The 22,808-nt window shown below is 45.4% G+C and overlaps 1 protein-coding gene across 1 annotated transcript in view; it reads right to left on the bottom strand.

Moving 5' to 3' along the window:
- Positions 1-4,538: 4,538 nt before the first annotated feature.
- Positions 4,539-22,808, bottom strand: part of KIF13B (kinesin family member 13B) — a 125,759-nt gene continuing 107,489 nt past the window's right edge. Inside the window, 6 exon segments of the mRNA XM_018085534.3 lie at positions 4,539-6,518; positions 6,520-6,638; positions 9,082-10,102; positions 11,546-11,608; positions 21,904-22,037; positions 22,295-22,412. Coding sequence (XP_017941023.2) covers positions 6,345-6,518; positions 6,520-6,638; positions 9,082-10,102; positions 11,546-11,608; positions 21,904-22,037; positions 22,295-22,412 — 1,629 coding nt within the window. The 3' untranslated portion in view covers positions 4,539-6,344.

Raw genomic sequence — 22,808 nt, 5'->3', positions numbered from 1 at the left:
GGTTTGGGGTGGGAGCCAAGACTGGGTGCAAGTGAGACCTAAAATGTGTCATGAGAACTTAGTGAATGGAGAAAATATTGACTTGTTCGCTCAAGGAGCTGTTGAAGGTCTAGAGGGAGCAGATTTTGGTAATAAAACAAAAAAATACGTTGAATTATTGAGTACAGGTGTAATTTTGAGACGCCAAAGGCAAGAGGGGGCTGTGGTTGCTGTTTTGTCCTGGCCTGGTTGGGCTCAGCATCTCAGGGGTCTCAAGCTCCCACCCCCATCATCAGCTGCCAGACCTCCTGTGTTTGCTGGGAGGGGGTTTCTGAAGGGACCAGGATGGGGATCATGGACTCATGGAATGGAATTGGTTGGAAGGGACATTAAAGCTCAGTTCCAACCCTCTGCCATGGGCAGGGACACCTTCCACTAGCCCAGGTTGTTCCAAGTCCAGTCTAACCTGGCCTTGAACGCTTCCAGGGATGGGGACCATGGGGTTGTCATCACCTGTCTGCCCCTCCTGCCCCCCAGCTTTCCAAGGGGCACATGGAAAATAACAAAAAAAAAACCAGGCCCTGCTGTAAATCAGTGCTGGTTCAAGATCTGGAATCAAAGGCTAAGCCCCCAGAACTGTTGGGTTTTGAGCCATTTTTATCATTGGATATGTGTTTTTTTTCTTTACAAGTTAATCCCCAAACTGTTTCTTTCTAAGAAATTACCATCATAAGGAACAACTTGGCCATTATGATGGAGCTCTTGCCCACCAGGGCTGGTTCTCCCAGCTCATTTTCTTGGGAGAAGGGGGAATGTGGAAGGACTTGGGACAGTAGGGATTGTGACAGGACCTTTCCCAGCATGGCTGGGTGCACATGGAGCCCCTTCCCAGGGAGAGCACTTCCTGTTGCTGCCATGGGCTGAGGATGAGGGATGAAGCCCTCTCCTTGCTTCACAAATGAAAACTGGGAATATAGAAAAGCTCCATTTGGAGATCTCTTAAAAATCAAATAAAAAAAGATGAACAAACCCACCCTGGAGGCCTGTGCTTTGCAAAAAAGCTCCAGTCCAGCCCATTTTGTGCCTTTTTTCCCCACGAGGAACTGGCTGATGAGGGCAGAGAGTTGGAAAAAAAACAATAATTCATCAGAGTTTAGTGTCCAAAGGTGAGCAAAACCCCTTGTGAAATCTGCCCAGCTGGTGGCTGGACAGCTCCTCACCAGGCTCCTCCTTCCCTCAGGGGCTGCTGAAGGCAAACAAGGCCGATGGAAGTGGCATTAAATTGAAGTAAAATGGGAAAAAGGTGAGTTTTTTTGCTTTTTTTTTTTAAATATTATTTTCCTGCTTGTTTTGATCGGTGCCTTTTCAAACCAGCTTTGGCTGAAGAACAGAACGTGGCAGCACAGGGAAGGTGTTACAACCACCTTCCAGGAAGAGCAGGGTTTGAACAAAGTGATGCCACTTCAAACAGCTCCTGTGTTTCAGCCAAAAAGTGTTTTTTTTCTGTGTTTTTTTTTTTTTTTTAAATTTCAGAAGGTAAAACATTAAAGGGAAGTGGCTTTAAAGGGAGAAAAAAAAAAAAGCTGTGTTTTCGTGTGCTGATTGCAAGACAACGCCGATAAAAATACTTCTTTGCTCCCCGACTTCCAGTGGGGATGGTGGGATCAACGCGGTGTTTGTTGCCTAAAAAAAGAGCCAAGATAAAATAAAACCACCCCTCGAGAAAAAAAATCACAGTCAAACCCTGCCAAGTGTTTCCAACACGAAGCTGTATTCGGGAGAAAAATGGTGCCAACGAGAAAGGGAATAATGTGCCCCAGGGAGGGGTTTTAAGATCATCTCAGTGCCCTGGAATATTGAAGAGGGGACTTGTCACCCCAAGGCCTTTTTGACCCACGGGGTTGGTTCTGGAAGTTCCCTGAAGCAGCAACCTCCTCCCCTGCAGCTGTCCCCACGGATATGAGGAAAAATTTCTTCATGGAAAGGGTTGTCCAGCCCTGGCACAGCTGCCCAAGGGTGGAGTCCCCGTTCCTGGAGGGATTTAAAATCCTTGTGGATGCGGCACCTGGGGAATGGCTCAGTGGTGGCCTGGGAATAGCTGAACTGCATCTTGGAGGACTTTTCCTACCTAAACTATCCCTGATTCTAAACACTTTGGTGACACAGACTGGCCCAACAAAGCACAGACTTCCCAGCTCTAAAGAAGACGTTTATTCAGGTCCTGCAGGCGGCATCGCACGTATATAATACAATATTACAGTCATTTAGTTTTGTACAGATACAATTAAAAACTTTACAGCTCATTACAAAGTCTCTTTGGATTTCAGCTCATTTAAAGTACACAGAGCCCCCCCCTCAGTGGCAGTGACCCCTTGGTATGTACAGACCCCCGACACGGACACGGACACACGAGCTGGGACCGGCTCCCCTGGGGGGACAAGGGACATGGGTGGGGGCTGCAGGGAACCCCAGCGGTCCCTGGGTTAGGAGGAAGGTGGAGAGGGCAGAAAAAGAGAGGAGATGGAGGAACAAGACACTTATTCATGACCCCAGCTCAGGGTGCCGTGTAGTGTGACCAGCCTGCACCGTTCCCTATCGCCACCGTCCTTCCCTAAAATCCAGGCAGTCCAAGGCTGGGAGACCACCCAGCCCCTCCCCTCTGGCTGCTGCTCCAGGGATAAGGCACTGGGAAACAACGTCTTGTGCAAAGAACTGGCGGTGCCAGTGGAAGGACAACACGGGCACCGACACGGACACAGCTCTGGCAGCTCCGAGAGGGCACCAGCTGGGATGTGCAACACCCAGGCTCTGTTCCTACAGGGATTCACCACTGGGTGGGAACGAGGGGGTTCTTGGTTTGTAGGAGAGCACAGGGGGGTTGAATATCCCACTTCCCAGGAGCTTCCACCTCAACCACGGACAGAACTCTGCTTAAGGACTCGGGAGGCGTTTCCACACAGAATCTGTTTCCATCAGTTTTCCTCAACTAAACCACATCATCAGCCACCAGAGAGCCAAGGCCCTTGGAGAAAACAGGCAGGATTTTGGACACAGAGATCAAAAAACCTCAAGAGCTGAACATAACACAGGAACAAGCCTTGGTTTGGAAAAAAACCCCAAAAAGTCCCTCTGAGAGGCCTCGTTTATGACACCTCACATCCCATGGGGAAGAAGGGACCCACGTGGGGAGGAGAGGACCCCCCTGTGGACACAGGAATGGATGGTGCCTTTCCAACCCACCAACAATTTTCCACACCAGAATCCGAGACCCCGCAGTTCCGGGACACAGCCAAGATGGAACCCCCAAGGAGACACCAGAGATGAGACACTCACAACAAATTACACTCTCCTGCATTAAATATTCTCCTTCCCTGTATAAAGTGCATGAAAATCTTGGAAAATATGCATAGCTATTCACACAGCAGCCTCAGTGCTGGGCGCTTCCAGTTAAGAGCACCTCCTCCTTTAGGCTGAGAGTAGAGATTTTCTAATGTTAACAATAAAAAATATGTATTATTACCTTCATGATGGTTTTTTAACTGTGTTTCTGGTTAGTTGGCTTAGCTGGTGTGAAATAACAGATGGCTTTGAGCAGAGGAATGTGCACTCACCATGCCAAAATCTTGGAAAATATCTTTAGGAGAAACCTTGTGTGCCCAGGAAAGCTGTGGGGGAGCAGGAGGGAGTCAGGGAAGTCCTCCAGGAACATCCTCATGGCTGAATTTGATGAGTTTGGCTTTCTTGTGCTGCATCGGGGTGACTTTAGGGTGGAATTTGAGGAGAGGTTTAGTTTCAGAAGCCCAAGAAGATGGTGAAACCCAAGAGAGCTCTGAGACTCTCCCTCCACAAAGGCACTGAGGGCTCTGGTGGCAGAGCCGCTCCTGCTCATCACCCACTGATGCCTGGAAACATCTCAGCCCTACTGAAGACTTTTGCTTCCAGGACAAGTTATCTCAGAGGAGGCAGCAAGGATGGTCTGTTAAACCATCCTTCACACCCCTCTCCATGGTTCTGTAACATGATAGAGGGCAGGAGGAAGGCAATCCAGCCTGGAGCAGTCGGGTGCAGCCTCCAACCACGTGCCCCAGATGTGCAAACACCAAAATATGTCCTCACGTGGTCGGAGCTGGGGCACAAACAGGCCAGAGGAATTTATAGTGGGCAGTAAAGCCAGTGAAATATTAACCCAGCTGCCTTTGCTCGGGCCCTTCCCTCCTGCAACCTGGACACCTTTCCGTGGGTCCCACGGAACTCCCGGGTTCACAGACAGGACTTGGGCAGGTTCTTCCCTTCATACCTCCCCCAAAGGGGACACCAGGCAAACATGGAGGAGTTTTAAAGACACCCCTAAATCCAGTAACTGAAATGCTGAGACTAAACCCACACAACTACAGGGGAGGGGTTGTTTCACGTCAGCTACTTCCAGCAGCCCATCGGAACAAAGTGCATCAGAAACGTGGTCAGGGGGGAGTTCAGAGAACTGACCAGGCAGTGTTTAAGAGGCATTGAATTCATTAGAGGGTGGTCTTTCACCAGCAAGACTCATCAGACCCCCAGAGTTGCATCTATAAAACCAGTTTTAATTTTAAAACCCGGGATTTTAGCATCTGAATTCTTTACTCCCAAATTCCTGCCGTTCGTGGCTTGGATGCACAGGAGCTTCGTGCAAAGGAAAAGGAGGGAAAAACTGTACACTAAAAAATATCTTTAAAAGCTGCTCTGTACATTTTATATTAAGATTTCTTGAGGAAGATTTAGGAAACACTGAAAAGTAGTTACACCAAGCTGGAAGGATACACAAATCCCTGGAAGTCCTATGCAGGCTGCATCGGAACCCAGCTCACTTATTTCAGCTACAGATTAGCTTCTATTTTAATTTTATTCCTTCTGCATAAATGATATTAATTACAGTAAATCAGCATAATTAGCTCCTTCTCTGAGCATCCCTATCTCCTCTGATGACAATGTAGCTTTCCCTTGGACCTCGGAACCAGATGGTTTAAGGCACTTGGATACCCACGGGCAGCGGTTGGATCGACATTAGAGTTTAATCATTGATTTAACGTCCTAAATAGTCCCCACACAGCTAAAACATCTATTGCTCAAGCTCTCCAGTCCCCCCAGGATGACTAAACAAGACACAAACAGCTCAGAATAGTAAAATCTGTGGCTTTTCCATGATCTGTTGGAAAATCAGTGTGTGCAGGTTGATCTGTGCACAGGTATGGACACACCTACGGACGTCACCTGTGCCACAGGCAGTTAAAAACCAGCCACAGTTACCACAAATAAAATCAAGTTTTTATAAAAACTCCCACTTTAAAGAGGGAGCTGGGTTTTGGGGATGAGCTGGCGACGGAGGCACCTCCTCTTTGGACCGGCGCTCGGGATGGTGCTGGGAGAGGTTCCTCTGCGGATGATTGTAAAGCGCAAACATTTTGTGTTTTAAAAGAATAAATAAAAATAAATAGACTGGATTAATCCCATTATGAGGACAGAGATCCCCTGCTTTGCTTGACTGGTAAAATTTCAAGGGTCTCCAAAGGTTGGGTGGGAACATGGAAGCACTTGAGTGCTGATATCTCTGCAAAAATCCTCTTGGCCCACTGGGAAGAACCAAGGGGAGGGTCCTGCCACTCTAGGGAAAGTGAGAGGGGATCCTGGCACGGTGAGAGTGCACATTAAATGGATCAAAAATATTACAGAGCACGTCATGGGTCTTCTCCCATTCCCACCAAACCAGGCGGAAAGACTGTGCCGATTTCCACAGGAGAGTGGGACAATGGGACAGTAACCCACACAGGCACTGGTTCCACTCACAAAACCCATGGGCTTTTTTAAATATAAGGGGTCTGAGGGCTCTTTATTTCCCAAAAAGTTCTCTGTTCACTTCCCTGCCTGTCTGGAATCATCCCAACTTCGCCCTTCCACTGTGGATTCCGCCACAGAGACGCAGCTCCTACGGAACTGGAAAGGAACTGTTGTTCTGGGGAGGCTTTTTGGAATCGCCCTGTACACCGAGGGGGGTGTTTTGTAGCTGCTGGGAAGCCACGCCACGACCTGAACAATTTACCTCTGGAAGTTGGAAGACAGGGAGGTCACACCCACCCACCGCCACGCGCCGTCACCGGCCGTCATCGGTCACCCCCCGGAGCGCCACGATTTGTAACAGGAAACGAGGGATGGAGATCCAGCACCATGACAAGGCAAGGAATTATCGTGTCAATCACCCAAAGCAGAGAGAAGAAACCCTTCATTAGTGTTTGCCATCAACTGGGAGTTCGGGTAGGTCGGTTTTCTCTTCCCGGAGCCGTCGGCTCCGCCGGCCGCACCCCGCGGCCTTCGCCGCGCTGGGTTGGGCTGCCTCAGTTTGCCCAGGATTTCCTGTTCTCCGCGTTCTTCTGGCTCTTCTCCAGCCGTAGAGTGGATCCTCCCTCTGCCTTGGCCAGGGCTGTGAGGGAGGCCAGGTTGGAGGCTGAGCCGGAGAAGTTGCCGCTCCGCCTGTACTCCCGAGCGGCGTCCTCTGCAGCCACATAGCCGGCTAGTCCGCCGGCGCGTCGGGCCCGTGGCCCTTCTGACTCTGCCCGGTTTCACCAGCAATCCGTACCCTGGGTTGCACCTGAAGTACTGCTTCCCTCCGATGGAGCCGTCGTTCTTCCCTGTGGCAAGAGAACCAGAGAATCACGGAATGGTTTGGCTTGGAAGGGACCTAAAACATCATCTCATTCCAGCCTCGACACCTTCCACTATCCCAGGTTGCTCCAAGCCCTGTCCAACCTGGCTTTGGACACTTCCAAGGATGGGGCAGCCACAGCTTTCTCTGGGCAACCTGTGCCAGGACCCTCACAGGGAAGGATTTTCTTCCTAGAAAACGGGTTTTATTCTGGGTAAATGCAAGGAGGAGGCAAGGAGAACATTCTGGAAGGAGAAATGATTGTTCCCTAAAAATACACCCCGGAGGTAAAACTTCCCTGCTGAACAACAGCAAAGCCACTGCACAGAGACAGTGACTCAGAACAGGACACTCCATCTTGTCCTTCCCTCCCCACTTGCTATTCAGAGGAATTCTTTGATTTCCCCAAAAGTGGTAAATAATCTGTTCCATTAGCAAAGGAGCAGGAAGGAAGGGAAAAAGACATTTAAAAGAGCATTTGGCTTTCTGAGTTGATGTTTGTAGTTGAGAAGAGTCACTGTTTCCATGTCATAAACCCTCCACAGAACAGGAGGAAATCAAAAATCTCAAATTCCCCCAGGACAGAGACCACTCCCATCCATAAAGAGAATGGGGAAAAAATCCAACAGCTCTTTAAATGACATAAAGTCACCCCATTTATTTGAGGGGTGCTTCCTTCTTTCTATCACCATCACCACATTGGATGTACCCTCATGTGGCCAGGACTTGGACTTCTATCCCTGTTTGCAGTGTGACAAAGACACCAGTTTTGTGACTGTGTTCCCCAAGTGAAGCTCCAGATGTGCCAGAAGCCATTTAAGCTCCAACAAATCAGGGTCTTAATCCTTGTGGAAACAGAAGGGGGGAAAAAAAATCCAGTAACATCAGCAGTTGAGTTCTCAGCAGGCCAAAAATCTCACAACTCTTCCAGGGAAGCTGATGCTTCTTGGGATGTGCAAATGGAATTAGCACCATGGGCTGGAGCAGCCTGACGGGGAGGGAAGGTGACCTTCCAAAATTGAAGTAAATCTGTAAATACATATATAAGTTTTATTTTTTTTTTAAATAAGTTACAAATTCAGGACTGAGAAACAGGACTAGAGCTTTCAAAGGGATCAGAGCTCCAGTTTGCTTTCCAGGATGGCAAACTCAGGAGGGTGTTCTCAAAGCAGCTGGAAACACAACAGCCCAGTTTAGCTTTGATGAGCACACCGTGCACAGGGAAGATAACTGTTCCTTTCATGGGAGCTCTGGATCCTGGACACAGTGTTTATCTGGGTGAACAGCTCCCATCCCAGGGAAATGTGCAGCCTTGGGCACTCTGGGATGTGCTGATTCACCAAACAGAGCTGCACTGCAGACTGGGAATGCTGCAGACTGGGAATGCTGCAGACTGGGAATGCTGCAGACTGGCTAAAAGGATGGAAATAAAGAGCTTTACGTGCCCTGGGTAACCCAAACTCTCTCACTATCAAAGGCAGCTGCTGCCTGTCTCTTGGATTTTCCACTGTCTTTCCCAAATCCTGCCTGCTCCTGGAGAAAAAAAATGCCAGGAAAGCAGACAGGAACCTGCAGAGGAAAGGGGTTGGGAAGCCTGGGGATCCAGCAGAAATCAAATCCCAGTCACCATCTTCCTTTCCTCTTGTGCTGGAGACACTATTTTTCCACAACAGCACAGAGGAACAGGAACAGCCTCCCCAGGAACTGCACCCTGGTTTCCAAAAATCAGGTATTACAGCCTAAATTCTGGGAATTCCACAATTGCACAGGTAAGAGTCAGACTGGGATGATAAATGAGAAGGTGAAAGAAACTTTAAATTACCTGTATGACCTGGTGGGCAGTGTATGATTATTTCCCACTGGTTTTCCCACATATAGGGGTGTGTATATATACATTTGTATATATTAAAATATATATATATAGACACATACAGAAATAGTCTTTTGCAATTTTACAGCTTATTTTAAAATAGATTATTAAGAGACCTATTATCTCTTAATACCTATTAAGAGACTTTGCAACTCATTTAGCCTAAAAGTCCCTTTGCTCAGTTAAATCCCACAACTCCTGCTGTGTTTGGACACCTTCATCCTCAGAGTAGAAACCCAGAAGGGAATTCTATGGACACAAACTTCCAAAACTGCATGGAAAAGCAATCCTGGTTCCTACTTCCACTGCAAGAAGCCAAAGAAATGACTGAAAAGGGACAGTGAGGGTAGTGAACCATAGAATGGTTTGGGTAGAAGAGGCTGGAAGTGAGAGCTGGTTTGGAAGAAGGTTACAGCAGGGAAAACCTTTTATATTTCCCTTCTCAAAATCCCCCCAGCAGTGGGTAATGAACCCCCCACCCCAAAAAAGCAGCCTTGGGATGAGCACTGCCAGCATGGACACACCGGCTGCTTCCCACCTGCTCCAGAAAACACTTTACCTGAAGGCAAATCCAGTTCGACACCAACCCACGTTCCCTCCTGGAAGTCTGTGGGCCCGACATATCTAACAATGCCTGTCTTATTGGTGCCAACTGTGACATATTCTCCCTCTTTCAGCCACTCGGGAATTTCATTGGCGTCTTCGGAGTCGGAAATCACCTCCAGCTTTTCCTCTTCCGTCTCTGATCCGTTGTGGTTCAGCCCACGGGAAGCGGCCGCGCTCTTCCCTCCTTCTCGCTGCTCTTCTGTGTTTAGGGAACATGTGGGATCTGACCCCAACATGCTTGTGAAGGACTTCAGCTCCGACGTCTTGACTTTCTGGATTTTGAAGGGGGAGGTTGCAGTGCCAGGTTGGGACAACTGGTCAGGATGAACCTGTGGCTTGGGAAACCCCCAACCTTCCGAAGCCCCAGAAGCCCCTTCTTTTTTCCTAGCTTGTCCTGCTGACTCCGCTGATTGTTTGGACAACGACTCCTTCTTTGGAGTGGAGGTAGAGAGAAAGGGTTTTGCATCAGTGGCCACAGAGGCATCGTGTCCCTGCTCGCTCGGAGTCCCGGGAGATGTGCAAGGTTTTGATTTCAAACCGTTTCCATTCACCTCAGGGCCGTCTCTGGGTCTTGGGTGAGCGCTTTGAAGGCTGAAGGCGGGTGGGCTCTCCCTCTTTGTACCAAAACAGCTCTCGGAAGCACCGTCCGAGTGTCCTGGAATGTCAGAGGAGACCTGAGCCACCACGGGAGCTGGGAAGTCACTCCCTGCAGGGATTTGACCCCCTGGCTGAGCCCCAGCGTCGCTTCCCGCTGCGAGGGCCTCCGAGAGGGTGGCTGTGGACACACTGTGGGAGAAGTACCCACTGGAGGCTTCACTCAGAGGGCTTGGAGGCCCCTCCTGGGAGTCCTGGGCTTGGGAATCTCCCGGGGGCTGCTGCAAAGGCACTTGGGGTGTCTTTTCCGGGCTCTTGTCCACCTCGGGCGCCTGCACCGTGGTTTGGAATGGCTGTTTCCCTGCTTCCTCTTGGTTCATCTGAAACAAAGAGCAGAGGGAACGTGGGCTAAAAGCACACTTACAAGACCTGTGGGAAGTCCCAAGGCCTTCAGCTTCTCTAAATCCCCGTGCAGCTGCAACCTGCAGAAGATGGAAGCTGATCCCAAGTCAGCTCTGCAAACCTGGGAGGACTGTCAGCTCATTCCTTCCATTAATAAGAGAAGTGTCAACCCCAAGAAATACGTCCCCCAATATTTACTGAGAAATTATTTATATTACAGGAACGGTCATTTGCTGTTTGAACAGCAGGATTTATATGGAATGGGAACCAGCCATGATCTATAAGTCTCTCACAGTTATTTGGCTTAATTCTCCAGATTGATAAATCACCTCTCTCCCCCTAAACTGTCATTTATGTCCCTGTTTCCAAATGCCATTCCCACCTCAACGCTGCCGGCACCACGCACTTCCAGAGTATGAAATTAACTGCCCCTCATGAGATTAACAGCCCATTTCAGTGATGTATTTCTTGGCTGTAAAGTTTACTAAATCTGATAGATCAATATCTTTTGCCAGCACATGTACTCTAAAAGATTAGGATGTCTCTAAATCTCTTTGGGAGGGAGGAGACTGGAGGGGGGGGGAAAAGAGAGGTTGGAGGATGGCAGATTTGGACATACCCTGTCTCAGGTGGGCATTGTTGTTTATTATTCAAAATATTGTGATTTTTATAGTGGTTAAGTGTCCCAAACTACAGGATTTTCCTCTTATTCTCAAATGTCTTTTCCACTGGAAGTGTAAGCAGCATTTGGAGAAAGAGGGATTTGATTGGATTACAGGAATTTCAGAACCAAAGGCTGGCTATTGCTAAGTGAAATGTAATACAGAAAGGGTTTTTTAAAAAATATTCCTGCATATTAAAGACATTTTTAGCTCTTCTATGGCCAGGGTGGTGTCTACATGGACTTGGGAGCCCTGCTCTCCCTTTGGGTTTTCCCTTCAGATAACACACAATTTTTTAAGACAATAAAAGCCCAGTGGGAGGAAGCTGAGAGAGAACTTCATGAGACTGAAGTTCTGCTGAAAAGTGGGAGATCACAGGCTCTATTTTCTCTCCATCTTAGCAAGAGTACTTTTTCCACATTTTATCATGGTAAAATCGAGAATTAACTCCACACTTGGAAAAACAGACATGTTCTGTTTATGGACAGTGTCAGAGCCTAGAAATTTAGCCTTTAAAGCAGCAAAGCAGCTAAATTTTAGCTAATTAACTGCTAACTCTTTTCAGTATAAAAGTGTAACCAACAACAGAAGGGGAGATTTTAACAGGACCTAAAAAATTTCAGCAATACTCCCTGCATTTCACTGTGAGGCAACAGCAGAAGTGCAACAGGTTTTAAGCAGCTGATGCAGGAGTTGCTTCTGCCACCTCTGGAAGGTGAATGTAAAAAATTCCCTCATCACATCCTGGGATGTGCTTACCTGTCTTATCCTGGCAGCACTGGTATCCACACTGGCTGACTGAACCATAATTCTTGGGACAGCCTGTGGGAAGGGAAAAAAAAGAGAATCAATCAGTTAAAGGATTAAATATTGTCAAACTGGTGAAGATTAAAGCTTGTATTTGAAATTTTGGAAACATAAGTAAACCTCTGTCATGAGATGATGGAGAACTAAACCAGACTTTCAGTACTGAAAAGGGAGTCCCTAAAAAAAGAGGGAGAGGGAATTTTTACATGGGTAGAGGGAAGAGTTTTAAGCTAAAAGAGATTTAGATGAGATATTGGGATGAAATTGTTCCCTCTGAGGGTTGGTGAGGCCCTGGCACAGGTTGCCCAGAGAAGCTGTGGCTGCCCCATCCCTGGAAGTGTCCAAAGCCAGGCTGGACAGGGCTTGGAGCAACCTGGGATAGTGGAAGGTGTCCCTATGCATGGCAGGGGGTGGAATGGGATGATCTTTAAGGTCCCTTCCAACCCAAACCATTCCATGATTCTACAACTATTTTACTGCATTCTGGTGACACACTCTGAAGAGGTAAAATCCTTACCCAAAGCATCCCTGAACTGTAACACACCAACACCTACAAGGACAAAATTCACAGTGGACAAAGTTTTCTTTCATGCAGCTGCTCAAAGGCAGATCCCTGAGCAACCAGATGACAGAGAGAGCTGAGGTGACCCTGGTCTGGCAGTGAAATCCTCAGCTTTAGTCCATCAAACACTGGAACAGCATCTTGCCTTTCACGGCACAGGCTTTGATATGAAGGCATTGACAAGGAATGTCCCTCACTTGCTCCATATTCGGGTTTTTATGTTAAAGATCTGAAGTAATCACCCTCCTAAGACTAGAACAGCACAGTGTGACACTTGACTATAAATCTGAGGCTGTCAACTTGGGCTGTCGTGACACAGGAGGGAAAGGGACACCAGTGCAATGGAGAACCTTGGGAAAGGGAAGCATGAAGAAAAAGAGAAAGAAGAAAGAGGCAGAAATATCTCTCTAGCACTGTTAAATAACATCCTACAGGTGCAGGTGCACTTTCAGGGACAGAGCTCTTTAAGGGAGGCATATTAGACAATCTGGGAGCAGTTTGCTTTTATTCTCTTTTCTCCAAGTGACTCAAGAACTCTTCCTCTACAAATACACAGGCAGTGCCATCTCCCAGACAAGTGATTTCCAGAATTCAACAATCTATTTAAAGAACCAAAACCTTCCAGCTGAAGAGTAAGGAATCTTCTCTTGCATCCCCTTAAGTACAGGAAAGCAGGAATCTGACTAATCTTATCCCCAAGAGAAATAAACATGGCAGAAAAAAACCAGCTATTATTTATACAGAGATTGCCAGGCATTAAAATAAAACATGGCAGAAATATAAAGACAAAAGGTGGACAAAACTCCAACAGGGTCATAGGGGATCCAAACAATTTTTTTTTTAAGGCATAAAAGCTTCATTTCAATAAAAGAAAGGAGGGAAGGGGTTTGCCTGTCATTAAACCTGCTTAATGAAAGTTCACCACCAAAACTGGATTCAGAGGAAATTGGCTCAGTTTTGGGGGCACAAGGTATGAGCATTTTGAGGTCCTCACTGGGACAGGACCTGGGGCTCCAGGAAGCAGATGGTGACTTAAACCATAAATAAACACAGCTTTGGGGCTCATGACCCAGGGGTTTTCACACACCTCCAGAACTTCACCTTCCTTTGGAATAAAGTGTTAATCTTCTAAGACAAAAGAATTAACCTGAAAACAACTGTAGGGCTGACTTGTGACCAAGCCCAGAGATAGTTTAGAGCAATGAAAGGTGCAGGTACTCAGACTCATCCTAAGCAGTAACTCAGACACACAAGGATAACTTGATTATTGTAAAAGCCAAGTCTTTCACTTTAATGAAGAGCAGAGAGGAGAGGGATTAACTTCCCTATGAGAAAATCCTGCAAATTTTGGTTTAAGAGAGGCTTATCAGGGTGTTAAAGGGAGCAGAGTGTTTGGCAGAGCACTTATTCTCTCCTCTTCCACCACCTTTGAGCCATGGGTTGGTCCATTTTGGGAGTGTTATTAAATATCACCTTTAATGTCAAAAATATCCATAGTCACAAGGCTTTAGGGCTAATCCCTGGGCAGGCACTGACACAGCACTTTAAACCTTTGGCTGAACCCCAGTGAGGAGCCAAGGCTCTTGAATTCAAATTATCCTGGTTAAATATCTCCATGGTCCAGTGCTAAAAACAGCATTTTGGCAGCTCACAAAGGAGGGGGAAAGGAAAAGCACTGTCTGTGTTGTTTCCACATCACTGTGTGTGACCTGACACAGGGACCAGGAGCTCCAGGCTCTCCCACTGGCACCAGAACTGGCTCTTTTTCTCCCATTTTCTCCCAGTAAATGTGCCATCTCCAGGGTCTGCTCCAAGGTCCAGCATTATTATCCAGAGATAAGCACTCAGAACTGGAATAAGAAAAAGTACTTAAAGCCATTTCTCAGTTCCTTTGATTTCCATTTCTCCCTTTAAAACAAATAAAACGGAGAAAAAGTGTTTTTTTGGGGTTTCTTTTATCTCTCAAACCTCCTCAGTCTTACAGCCTGCAAATCCACAAAAATCTAAAACTCCAGTTGGTATCAAATAGCAAAAGAGAGAAAATAGCAAAGGAGAAAAACTCTTTAATCACTCCCCATCAAGTTCTCCTCCTGAAAGGATGACAAATCTCCAAACTACAGTAACTTTGCCAAGCAATGTTAGAAAAACACGGAGAAAAAAAGCAATTATGAGAAGTGGCACCTGCCCAAATTCGGTGTTGACAAGAAGCAGATGGGCAGAAACACCCTCAGTGGGGCAGGAAGGGCACCAAACCAGATCCAGGGGATGAAATGGAGTCAAGTTTCTTGGTGGGAAGGCTGAAAACAAAAATGTTTGACTTTCTGTGAAGGCATTACTGGATGAAAAATATTTCTGAATCGAGAGCCAAATTCTGTCATTAAATGTTTGTGGACTGCTAAACGAGACATATATATATTTATCCATTGGCAAAACATGACCCTTTTACAGTGATAATTTTTGGCACAATTTCCTCAACCAAGCTGACAAAACACGGACTAAGAGGGACCATGAAAGCAATTCACTTTAAAGCATCTTTGAATCTTTGTAGAACAAAAATTGCCTTTTTCCTCAGAGCTGCAGTGAGTTTATGAGGATATAAAGGAGCTCAGCTGGCAGCCCCAAAACCCTCCATGTCCTGGGCTCATCCCACAGCCTGGGCAGCAGGGGAGGGGGGGATTCTGCCCCTCTGCCCCCTCAGGTGAGACCCCACCTGCAGAGCTGCCTCCAGCCCTGGGGAACAACAACACAAGGACGTGGAGCTGCTGGAGAGAGTCCAGAAGAGGCCCTGGAGATGCTCTGAGGGCTGGAGCCCCTCTGCTCTGGAGCCAGGCTGGGAGAGCTGGGGGTGTTCACCTGGAGAAGAGAAGGATCCAAGGAGACCTTGGAGCCCCTTCCAGAGCCTAAAGAGGCTCCAGGAGAGCTGGAGAGGGACTGGGACAAGGGTTGGAGGGACAGGACACAGGGAATGCCCTCCCACTGCCAGAGGGCAGGAAGAGATGGGAGATTGGGAAGGGATTCTTGGCTGGGAGGGTGGTGAGGAGCTGGAATAGATTGCCCAGAGAAGCTGTGGCTGCCCCTGGATCCCTGGAAGTGTCCAAGGCCGGGTTGGATGGGGCTTGGAGCAACCTGGACTAGTGGGTGGTGTCCCTGCCCATGGCAGGGGGTGGGATGAGATGATCTTTAAGGTCCCTTCCCACTCAAACCATTCCATGATGATTCACAAATTTTTGATTTCTGAGTGCACATTTTCTGGTCAGATGAGAGGTCACTTTGCACATACTTTGAGGTGACCAGAAGAGAGACCAACCTGGTCTCTCTTGCTGAGTTTGAACAGGAAAAGCAATTGTGCATCTCACCCCACTTACAGAGGCACCAAAATTAGTCCTGAATGAACTCTTTTTCATACCATTTTTACATATCTACAGTAGACAGCTCTTCTAAGAGCTCAGAAGAACACATTTGGTATTTCTGTGCCATTAAACATTTTGTAAAACACCTCTGGCAATGGTGACTGATGACTTCAGTACAAAGCCTTTGATTTCGTGTCACTGGATGAAAATCCCTCAGTGTTAACACCCACTGTGGACAAAGTTCAGTGGCAGTGACAGAACAGATCAGGCCAGAGCATCCAAGAATTATCCTCCAAGCTCCAGAAATGGTTTAGCCAAGGTTTTAGCTGATGCAATCCTAAAAGGGGATTATCCAAAACTTCCACTGCTTTTTTCCTGTGCTTTCCCGTCCACAGACAGGAGTGACTGAGCTCAGGGACCCTCACACTGACTTATGATCACATAATTTTTTAACAGCATCTACTGGAAACTTCTGCAGTGGGACATAACAGTTCATTAAACAGATTTAAATCAGTTTTGAGCACTCTGGGTAAAATACTTGCACAAGACATCCACAGAAATGCAGGATGAATTCCAAATCCCATAGGGCACAGCCAGAAAAACTTGAATCCATTTTAAAAATGTCCTCCCCCGACAATATTCCTCTCTAAATTATTTTAAAATTGAGGGGAAAGTCAATTATCACTCAAATAGAAATTCTCCTGCCTTCCAAAAGGAGATCTGGAACCCAGTACAAGTTGGTTTGATGATTTTTTTGGTGTTTGTTCATTTTATTCTCTAAAGACATTTAAATATTAACCCAAACACACCCCTCTTATTCCACTCTCAATATGTGGAACATTTCAGCCTGTGACTTCTGAATTCCCCATTTCTGGTATATTTTATGCAAAATTAACCGTACCATCTTCTGTGCAGCTAAATTACTTCATTTCTAGGTCCTGGCAGATTAAAAGGGTAACTCATCACCATTTTTAAGTTGGTTCTTAAAGAAGTTTGAGTGGTTTGAAGCTTTCAGAGCCACTTTTCCATCCTCATTCTCATTAAAACCTATTTGTATGAGGATGAGAGCGAAAACTGAGCTCAGAAAGAAATCAAAACACCAACAACTGAGTCACAAGAAGGGGACACATATGAGCTCAGCTGGTCACAGAGGATCTGGTGAGCTATGCTGATTATAGCATTCAAATGAGTTTCTTTTTGAAAGTCTGAAAAAAAAAGGGCCTTCAAGATGTTAAAGAAGGTTCTCCAAGGCCACATTATTTAGATTTGATTAAGGAATGTCAGCTCTAGCAATTATACTGTGCACCATGCCCATCCATGAAACTGTTATTTTTTTAATGGACTGCCAGAAAAGGGGTTTTGTCTATTTAGAAAGCTTTTCATTAACTGCATTTCATTAGTTTTTAAGATTAATTACTGTGGCTGCATGAGAAGGTGAAAGAGAAAAGAACTGACAGCTGCCCTCTCTCTCCCTGTGTCTACACCACATTTCTACACCACGAAACAAAAATGAATTACATTAGCACGTGGATATTCAAGGAGTTCATTATTATTTTTTTTAAAGATAGTTGTGATTTAATATCTCTCATTTAGGCCACATGCCAGCAAAAAGACGTTTGAGCATCCAAGGTGGTTCTTGAGTACAAAGGTGACCAAAATCCACTCACCAAACTGCTCACAGGAATTTTGCTCCTGCCACAGCAATGTCAAAATCCAGAAGCTGAATTTCATATGTACATTTTTTAATGTTGGCACCCAGTGATGTCCTAAAATGTAATTACACGGGCAGTTCCTGGAGATCAACGGGGTCATAAGGGAAAGACCAGGAATTCTGCTTGGTGCACACCAGGAAAGCCTCAGCACCTCAGTAAAAAAAGGAACTTCAGTTCCTACATCATACAATTAAGCACAGAGAGGTGAAACCCTGATTCCTCATCCACCTGCATATTTTACACAAGTATTTTGCACTTTTCCCCATCAGCAGTGAGGGTCAGAAGGCTCTAAATCTCACACTCTGTGAGCTTTTCAAAGAACAAGCTGGGAAATAAAAAGCAATTCCAGCCATGGAAAAAGGTTTAAATATTTGGCTTTTTTTAAAATTTATTTACAGACTACTGGCAATTAATTTAAAGGCATCAGATAAGGGAGAAAATAGGCAATAGGCATTTTCTAACTTTAAAGTATATAAACAGCTTCATCAGAAACCAATCTTTTAGGTACATAAACAGCTTCATCGGAAGCCATTCTGCCAGTTACATAAAGAATCCTATTATGCCAAATTAATTCAATCTAACTAATTAGAGAGCAGGAAGTTCTTTCAATTATTTTATGTGCTGTCTGAGAAACACACTTGAATACGAGAGCAGATTTCATTAATTGCGGTTCATTATTCTCCAGATTAGTTACTAAACTTGCTTCAGAAGGTCAAAGACAGCAATTTTGTTCACTGCCACCACCTTGACTGGAATGTCTCTGCTTTTTTTTTTTTTTTTTTGAAACTGAAGCAACCAGTACAAACAAAAACAGCACCAGGAAAGATCATTTTGTGAAGGTAATTCGGTGTGTGCTCGCTCGCTTTAAGGTTGATGCCAGTCTGAGCAGTGGTACAACTGAAATGAAAAGCAGCTAAAATAAAATAAATAAAATAATAAAAAAGGGTATTTTGTATTTTCTCTGCTTCTTTTTTAAACTAAAGCAACCAGTACAAACAAAAACAGCACCAGGAAAGATCATTTTGTGAAGGTAATTTGGTGTGTGCTCACTTGCTTCAAGGTTGATGCCAGTCTGAGCAATGGCACAACTGAAATAAAAAGCAGCTAAAATAATAAAATAATAAAAAAAAGGGTATTTTCTCAACGACTGATAAGAACTGATCTCTTGTTTACTCACACAGAATCAGAGATTTGGCATCACATCCACTTGGAATGTTGCTTTGGTCATGATGAACTTAACTTCAGTTATAAACCTGGGAAAGCTGAAGTCCTGTTCCCTTGGAAATGATGCTCAGAAGCACTAAAATCACCTTTAGCCATAAGATCCTGCTTACAAGGAGCACCAAAATGCATCTGAGGCTTTCTGCAGAGCTGTACAGCCACCTAACCCTGATAATTCAATTATACCATGTTGGAAATTTAATTCAACATCTGGGCCAGCCAGTTCACGATGGTTCACCAGCATTTTTCCAGAACAGGTTTAAATGACATTAGATAATTAAGTACCATCAAATAATGTATCAAAACATGCACTGAAAAAGGAGCTTGACAAGAACTTCGGACCTTCTCTTTCCCTGTAGTTGTTTGAGGAATCAGGGGAAAGTACTAAATGGATCCACTTAGATTTTTGGTATTTATGCTCAAAAACCTGTTGTTACATATCAGCTCATTTGCTTTTCATAGAATCAGAGAATATCTTGCTATGGAAGGGACTTACAAGGATCACTCAGTTCAACTCCTGGCCCTGCACAGACACCCCAACAATCCCACCCTGTCCCTGAGAGGGTTGTCCAAATGCTCCTTGAGCTCTGGCAGCCTCAGGGTTGTGACCACTTCTCTGCAGATCCTGCTCCAGTGGCCAACCACCCCCTGGGTGAAAAACTGATAACCAACCTAAACCTCCCCCCAGATCTCAGCTTTTAGCTGGAAAGGATGATTTAGATCCTTCCATTTGCTTTGTCATTTCTAATTCCTGAACCTTCCTCTCCCAGTTTGTTGTTTACAGCGAGAAAACTCCATCACTTCCCAGCTGGGGGTCAGATTCCTTTGCAATTAAAGCTGAAAAATCCTTTTGGCTTCTCCTTCCCTTTATACTTTTGTAGTTCATCACTCACCTACTCCCACCTTGCACATTCATTTATGTCCCCTGCCACTGTGCACTGAAGTTTTATCCTTCCACAGCACACATGATGCCCTGTTCTGTATTCTCTGAGACCCAGAAAGATCATTTTTGTGTCCTCTCCGTGGCACAGTTTCCTACAGCTGCCCAGGAACTCCTGGTTGGCTGCCCTGCTGTGGCAGGTAAGCGATGAGGTGTTAACTCTGCCTGCCCAGCAGTGACCCCCAGAGCCCCCACGTCCCCCCAGGCACCAGGGCCATCCATCACCCCCTCCAGTTCAATTCCTCTGCCCACATTTGCATCCTCAGGCCATTAGAAAGGAACAGCAAGAAAGATTATGAGAGGGGATATTTATGATCTTCCAGCCGGCCCTGCTGCAACAGCACCTCTTTATTTTTGTGCTGCACAAATTCTCAGCTAATTCTGGAGCAGTTCCTTCTGATTTTGCTCTCTCTTCTTTCCTTAGGTTGGGATTAGGGAAATATTCTTCCCCCAGAGGGTGGTTGGGCACTGAACAGGCTCCCCAGGGCAGTGGGCACAGCACCAAACCTGGCAGAGCTCAAGGAGGGTTTGGAAGAGACAGGGTGGGATTTTGGGGTGTCTGTGCAGAGCCAGGAGCTGGACTTTGATCCTCGTGGGTCTTTTCCAACTCAGGATATTCAGTGACTCACTGGGATTTCTAACAGAGAGTGAAGAAACCATGTTTCCTTACAGACAGAGCTCCAAAGAATACGTAGAAACCTCTCACACCACTGGATTTGTAACACAACTGATTTGTTCTATTACAAAACTAGAGAATAATTTTACCATTTCGTTATGTTATACAGATCTAATGGTCATGGAAAAACCTGGTTTGCTCCCCAGTGCAACCAAGCATTAAAGCATCACACTCCTCTTTATAGATCAGCTCTTATCTTTTTAAAAACCAAAGCATTTATAGCATTTTCCCTCCTATTAAAAAGTGTTGAGATCATGATCTGATTGACTTTCCTTAGTAATCCATAACAGAAATTAAAATCTCTTTAAAGAGATGTCTCTGTAGTTTAAAAAGTGACTTCCAGACAAACAATACATGACTGATCTTGAACAGTAAAGGAGTGGGAACAGGTGGTTAGACTAGAGACAGGAAATTAGGCCTCATTTCTCATCTCAGCTCTCATTGGTTCAGTAGGAATTCAAGAAGGTGTGAAAGGCTCTCACTGCAATTGTAAAGAGCATCTATTTGCATCTTTTGATACCCAAATACCTGTAAAGAAAGCCACTGTCTTCATTTTAATTCCCCACATTTCATAAATGAGTAAGTTTATATGATTCCAGTCTCAACACCAAGCAAAAGGCAACATGAGAAGGCAAAGCATTAAATTAGATAAGTAAAATTTGCTCCTTTTGTTACTTTGTAGAGAATAAATCCCCAGTCAAACCAAAAATATTTTAAATCTGCCTTATTCTCATTTGTGCTACATGTGTAATAAGTTACTTCTAAAAATACTTAAGTGCTAGTGGATTTATTTTTGCTCTATTTACTTAATATTTACTGTACTTTTATGATGCCAAAACAACTTCCTGGGATGTTCTTGCAACGGCAAGTTTATCTGTAGCAAAAATGCAACAGAATGCCTGGATACAACCACAAAAAAAAGAGTTTTTCTGAGGATTTCAGGGTTTATTCTGCTTTGTTTTGAGAAAGATACTCCTTAAAACACTTTGTCTGCATGGCAAGGGGTGAGGAGAGGTCTAAGTTAACAAGTTAGGAGCTTCCAGAACTTCAGACAAGTTGACAGTAGAATGACCTGGGTGGTTAAAGCAGGGACAGAATAGACCCCCCAAAACTTTAACATGAGATCTGGCTCCAGATTTATCTTCACAACAGTTTGTTAAACCTTCCAGATTTACACTACAGAGAACTATTGCTTTACAAATAAACCAGAACCTTGCAAATAAAGGAGATGATATTATTTATAACGGGATTCTGTGTTTCATCTGATGTTTTTCTCAAAGACAGGAGCTTTATTTTTAGTCAGCTTGACCATGCATTAACTCAGAGCACAGAAGCCACATCTGGAGCAGGTGGAGCTTTGCTGCCCAACATCCAAAACAATAAGGGAATCAAGTATTTCCCTGACACGTGGAACAGATGAGAATGAACAGAAGCAAGTGCCCAAAGTACAGAGTAGAAGATGGTAAAAGGTGACAGGAGCTGGGGTAACGGGTGGGAGGGAAGGGCATATGAAAGAACAAATTAAAAATAGAATTACATTTCCCTCTTGGCAATACCCAAACAACACTAAGTGCACTTCATAAATTTTACTATTGTTGCTGCGAGTGGGAGCCCCATAAATCACCCTGGGAGTGGAGCTGGCACTTGTAAAAAGCCAAGTGGGCAGAGTGTATCAATAAGTTCAAACATCTCCACCATCTCTGGACAGTGGAGGGGAAATGCATCACGAGGCTTTGCTGTGACTAAAAGCTTGGTTTGCTCTGCAACAACATATAAAACAGCACTTTGCCAGCAAGTCTAACAGCACTCACCAAGATTGCTGCAAAGCCTGGGTGATTTAATGCTTTACCTGCTGGGCAAGGGGAGAGGTTTGCCTGCCCTTTTTTTCATCTCTAACAGGAAAGAGAGACTTCAGCAGCTTTGGCATCTGAGGCACGAAGGACTTGACAGGATTCAGGTAGGAAGCAGCCAGGCTACCAATACCTGTTGGAAAAAAATAACATTACAAAATTACAATAGTTATTATTTGGGGAAAGAAAAAAAAATAACCAAACCCAACCCAACCCCCCCCCAACAAAATTTATCACACTATTATCTTTTTAGTGTGTGATGACATCTTCCAGTGGTCAAAGAATTAGCCAAGGAAAAGCACTCTCTGAGAGCAGCTCAGCTTTATCTGGCACTGCAGTAGCTTCACCACACTTTCAGGGAAGTTCTCTCAGCTGTAAGAATTTCTTTACCTGGATCAGGAGAGTGGTTTTGCTGCCCAGAGCCCGGCAGGGAGGTGCGAGATGGACTAATGCCTCTACTGGAATTTGTGGCACCTTGGGACACATCTTGCTGACTCTCCCATCGACCCTAGAGGGGGAAAAAAGTTGTATTTTTCCAAGATGGTACCCCCAGCAAGAGCACAGCAATACTGAGACCCCACACCAGCCTGCACAGCCCCTTTGCAAAGGTCAGAATTCCAGAGCTGAGGAAAGACCCTTCCACGGAGGCACTTTCAGGTGGAAGACCCAGCCCTGCAAAGATGGAGCACCCTCAGCATAAAGGCACAGGAAAAGTTTATTTATAGGCCTCAAAGCTGTGATATTTCACTCAACTGAGTTTTGGAAGTTGAGAATGTTACAACCAGGTGAAAATATAATACTGTCTACCCAAAATTCCTGAATGTTTTGCGTATCTACTCATGAGTGGGGTCTGGATGTAGTGTCAGAGAGGGGTGAGGACACACAGAGCTCTGAACAGGACAAG

This window comes from Manacus vitellinus, unplaced genomic scaffold (assembly GCF_001715985.3).
Source record: "Manacus vitellinus isolate BGI_N305 unplaced genomic scaffold, ASM171598v3 scaffold_82_pilon, whole genome shotgun sequence".
In the NCBI taxonomy this organism is placed as follows: Eukaryota; Metazoa; Chordata; class Aves; order Passeriformes; family Pipridae; genus Manacus; species Manacus vitellinus.
Note: the sequence above shows the minus strand (reverse complement) of the source record. Positions and strands in the feature narration are given on the sequence as shown.